At 36.3% G+C, this 5013-nt stretch overlaps 1 protein-coding gene across 1 annotated transcript; it reads right to left on the bottom strand.

Annotated features, from left to right (window-relative positions):
- Window positions 1-2746: 2746 nt before the first annotated feature.
- On the bottom strand, window positions 2747-4697 carry AGTR1 (angiotensin II receptor type 1). The gene has a single exon (XM_022582721.2). The coding sequence runs from the start codon at window positions 4655-4657 to the stop codon at window positions 3578-3580; it is 1080 nt and encodes a 359-aa protein (XP_022438429.1). The 5' UTR covers window positions 4658-4697; the 3' UTR covers window positions 2747-3577.
- Between the last annotated feature and the right edge of the window lie 316 nt (window positions 4698-5013).

A 5013-nucleotide genomic window follows, 5' to 3' on the forward strand; every position in this document is an offset into this window, starting at 1 on the left:
CTTTGATAAGGAGACATGTGAAAAAAGGATGGTCAGGCTTCCCTGGTGGCGCAGTCTCATCAAAACCTCCAGTATGGATAGTTCTTCAGAGGACTTTTTCTTTCCCAAAATGCAACCTGAAATATATAAAAATTGCTGAGTTTTGCCACATACCATCGTCTACTGTTTATTACTTGCTTCCCTTCCTGAGATTTAGGTTCTTTCTTCCTCAGGTTGGTCTGGGTCTAGTGGATCCAACATGGCCCCGGGGGCCTAAACATCTGTATGCAGCTCTCCTGGGGGTTTGCACCCTGACATTTGAGGCAGTGTGTGGTTGTCCCCCAGCCTCTATCACTCCTCAGTCTTCTGTATCTCATCTGCTCCTGATTTATTTTCTTCACTGCTCTCAGGGAAATCACCCTTCATACCAGTATTCAAAATTCCCTGGGACTCCTTTTCTTCACTCACTTCACCTCACTTTTGTGACCTGTCTGAATCTACTTTCCCACCTTTGGTCCTCCAGGTTGGCATGTATTGTTGGAAAAAAATTGGCCTGGTATACAGAGTTATAAAACTGAGAACCTGTGGCGTCAAACCTTTGTGAGCCTTTCCGTGGATTGGCAGTCAAGCTATTTCTCACTTGGCTTGCTTTCATACTCCCCACAGCAGCTGGTTGAAAAGTTTACTGTGCATTTTAAGCTGTATGTTACATAACTCTAGGCCTCCAGCACAGAATAGGTAAGCAATACAAAATTTATTGAATCCATGAATTAATGAATTATTGACTGAAAAGATGAATCTTTCATGGGGGAAACAGGATTGGAATGTAAAAAAAATTTTATATATTTATATATATATATATATATATATATATATATATATGGACCTTGAGTTCTGTTGGGCACCTAGATCCTCATGGTAAATATTCCTTTCTGATTAATTTTAAAAATATTCCAAAAAATAAGGAATCCACCTAACCTCTAAATATGTTCATGAAGAATAACATAACAGAATAACGGAATAACAAATAAATCATGGCATACCATCCTAACATTTTGGTAAGTAGAGTCTCAACTTCAGTATTAAGTTGGTCTCACTGATAAAGCAAGATTAATCATGAAGTTATCAGTATCTGTTTCACAAAATGGGATAATTTGATGAAATTAAAATGAAAACGAGGCTTGGAGCTTGTTATTCACACCAGTTAATAAATACATGAGATAGAGGGTATCTAAGTACAATTGTCTACCAGAAATCTTATCAGCTATAACTTATTGTTTCAACAAGTTTGAAGTACTTGTAATCACTTGGCTTAAGATGATTACTGAATAAAAAAACGAATTGTTATACAGCTGACTCGGAGGGATTTCAAATAGGGTAAGTTTACACTATAATTTGAGACAAGCCAGAATTTATTTTTTGGAGGTGATTGTGAAAATAGTAAAGGACCTTTGGAGTTAGTGGCTGGCATTTTATGTCAGTGGAATTCAAAATAATATAAAAGGAAAACGAGGCACATGTAACCATATTTATTCACAAAATAACTCTGTCCTTGGAAATGTGAACGATAGTAGGCTGCTTTGTGGAGATTCTGTCCAGCTTACCAAGGCCTCTCTGAATGCTCCCCTTCCCTCACGCCTCCCATCAGCTCCTTTGTACATCACCCCAATCCTTGGCCACTGTTTATGGAGTCAGATGAGTACCTCTGCCTGCTCTGTGCGGAGCAAAGCAGCAGAGGCCTCTAGGATGCTCCAAGGGGAGCAGGAACGCAACAGCACTTTCTTCAGTGCAGTTGCATCCTTGCTCTTGCATGTGGCCCCTGAATTCGTACAGTAAATTTTCCTTTTCTGCTTAAATCTAGTATATATTCCATGCTGCTGAGGCTGTGATGAGATGTCATACATAGTTGGTAGTATTGTAAATTGTTATGTTTTCTGGAAAATATTTGGCAATACGTATTAAGAATATTAAAAACATTCATATCTGTATATGCACTTGTACCACTTCTAGGAGTGTATCATGAGGGATTTATCAGATTCATGCACTTGAATATTCATGTACAATGCAATTTATGATACTGAAAAATCAGAAAAAAGCTAAATGTTCCAATTTGAGTATTAGCTAACTGTATCATGATGTGTCTGTATTTTGTAATGTTATACAATTATTAAAATGTTTAGAAAAAACATTTAATGGAGTAGCAAACTACTGTGCTGTGACATTAAGTGAAAAATGTGTATACAAAATACTATATACTTTATGACTCCAGTATCATGATTTATACATGTACATGTGTATAATTAATAAGAGAAAAGTAGAACATTGCACCTAAATGTTAAAAATGGTAATTTTTGAGCAGAAGAACTAAATATGACATTTTTTTAAACTGCTTTCCTATATTTCTTACAATAATCATGTATGTAAATAGAAAAATCCTATTATTAAAAAATTCTGTGTAAAATAATATATTATTTTAGTGTTAAAAGGAATGAGTTTTTTCTTTGTTGCATGAAAAACTTTGGAAGATTCAAAATGGTGTATTTACTCCGTGTTGTGCAGTGGAATAAAGTGTGTTCTTTATCTTTTCATGGCAGGATATAAAATCTAAAACCAACAGTGTTAAACTATCAGTTGTATCAAAATTTAAATAGAAATATGTTTGTACTTATTCACAGTTGTTTTAAAAATAAATCAGCATCTATTTTAAGTAATGAAGATTAAATACATTACAGTAACATTATTTTAATGTGAATATAACTTTGCCAGATTTTAATAAAATAACAACAGTTTAGAGATATACATATATAGGTAGAATATATACTTTTTAAAATAGTAAGGTATATTTTATGATATATAATCTTTTTACCACAAAATACATATGCTTCTCAGATACGAAATAAAACTAATATGACTAGGAAGACACTACTACCTGGGACCAGAATAACACCTTTACAAGTAGTTTAATTTTTATACATGACTTTAGTAACATCATTATACAGATAAGCCATTTAGCAGGCATGTTTTGGCAGTGTGAATCTATAAGACACTGGTTGAATTTCACATAAACTTCTGCAACCTGACAACTACTGCTTAGCAAGTCTTTGTATAAAGTGTGCAGTAGCAGGTACAAGTGGGCCCCAGTTGCTAACAGGTAAATAGGCACAAAAGCTTTGCTGCCCTTTGGAAGTTGGGCAGAGCAATCTTGAGCTCTGATCTCCTGTTGCTCCTCTCAAGTTTTAACATATTCTAAGTACCTTTATGTGGAAATCAAAAATAACGGAACAAGAGCAGACTGGGGAGATGGCATTTCTACCAGTAAAATTTTCCAAATCAACACACTCATCCAGTTTCCGACATCATTCTTTGAGTGGACATCGTCTATCTGATGCAAAATGTGGCTTTGCTTTGTTTAGTTGCAAAGGGAGAGGAAAGCTTTTGTTCAGCTTTTGTTTAGAAAAGTCAGTGCAGTACACATAATCAACTTTCTTCTTTAATTCTGAGAAGTAGCTCATGCTCATTTGGTAGTGAAGTGCTGTAGAGGAATGTTTCTCTTGCTCCTTCTTCAACAAGATGACTTCACAGACAGGTTTCAAGTGTGTCACTCAACCTCAATACATGGGACAGGCTTCTTGGTAGATGAGCTTCCATTTTCTGAGGGGCGGTAGGAAAGTGTGCTCATTTTTGTGGACAGGATTGAGTGGGATTTGGCCTTTGGGGGAATGTATTTCAGAAGCTGGAGAAAATGTTTTTTAAATTTTTTCCCCAGGAAGCCATAAAAGAGAGGATTCAGGCAATTGTTAAAATAAGCTAAGCAAATAGTGATGGGCATGGCGGTGTCGACAATATCTGAAATTTTACAGTCATGTATGATGCCCAACTGAATCAATACATCCAGAAAAGTGAATATTTGGTGGGGAACCCAGGAAAAGAAAAAGAAAAGCACAATTGCCATAATTATCTTGAAAATATCATCTTTTCTTGGTTTGTTCTTCTGAATTTCATAAGCCTTCTTTAGGGTCTTCCAAATAAGAGTATAACTTGTAAGAATGATCAGAAAAGGAAACAAGAAACCCAGTATATTCTTGGTTAGGCCCAGCCCTACGGGGAGGGTTGAATTTTGGGATTCGTAATGGAAAGCACAAACCGTGATATTGATATTCTCGATGAAAAATACATTGCGGTGGATTATAGTTGGCAAACTGGCCAAGCCAGCCAGCAGCCAAATAATGATGCAGGTGACTTTGGCCACAAGCATTGTGCGCCGAAGGCGGGACTTCATTGGGTGCACAATAGCCAGGTAGCGATCAATGCTTAGACATGTGAGTAGAAACACACTGGCATAGAGGTTGAAACTGACGCTGGCTGAAGCGATCTTACATAGGTAATTGCCAAAGGGCCAGTGGTATTCCATAGCAGTGTAGACAGCCCATAGTGGCAAAGTCAGTAAAAAGCATAAGTCAGCCAGTGCTAAATTCAAAAGAAAAACACTGGCCACAGTCTTCAGTTTCATGTAAAAGTAAATGACAATCACCACCAAGCTGTTTCCAAATATTCCCACCACAAAGATAATACTATATAAAGTGGGGATCATGACAAATATGTAATTGTGCCTTCCAGCTTTGGGACAGTCCTCTTGGATTCTTTTAATACCATATTCGGTGGAAGAGTTGAGGATCATTTTGATCTCCTGGGTTAGGTGGTCTCAGACACTATGCCAAATGCACCTAGAAAAAATACAAATGAAAAGGTAAAAAATTTTTAACTTCCAGTTGTAAATGAATAGTTTTATTTCTCAGTCATTAATACAGTAACTCAACTTTAGTTTTTAGGAAAAAAATTAGATCATATTTTCTGGAGAAAAGCTGTGAACTGATAAAACCTAAGATTGCACATTTAAATTCAGTTTTAGAACATACTGCTTTTCTAGGAAATGATAAAGATCCTGCAGACAAGTAGACGTGGGGTCCTATGTGAATACTTATCTAGGTCCTTTGCCTTTTTTCTAGGAGTAAATCCTAGCTTCCAAATTGATTA

Source organism: Delphinapterus leucas, chromosome 4 (assembly GCF_059928025.1).
Source record: "Delphinapterus leucas isolate spDelLeu-1000000601 "Yukka" chromosome 4, BTC_Dleu_Yukka2, whole genome shotgun sequence".
Classification (NCBI taxonomy): Eukaryota; Metazoa; Chordata; class Mammalia; order Artiodactyla; family Monodontidae; genus Delphinapterus; species Delphinapterus leucas.

Coding starts and splice junctions, on each gene's coding strand:
- AGTR1 (XM_022582721.2), bottom strand. CDS start 4,657: ATGATCCTCAACTCTTCCACCGAATATGGTATTAAAAGAATCCAAGAG.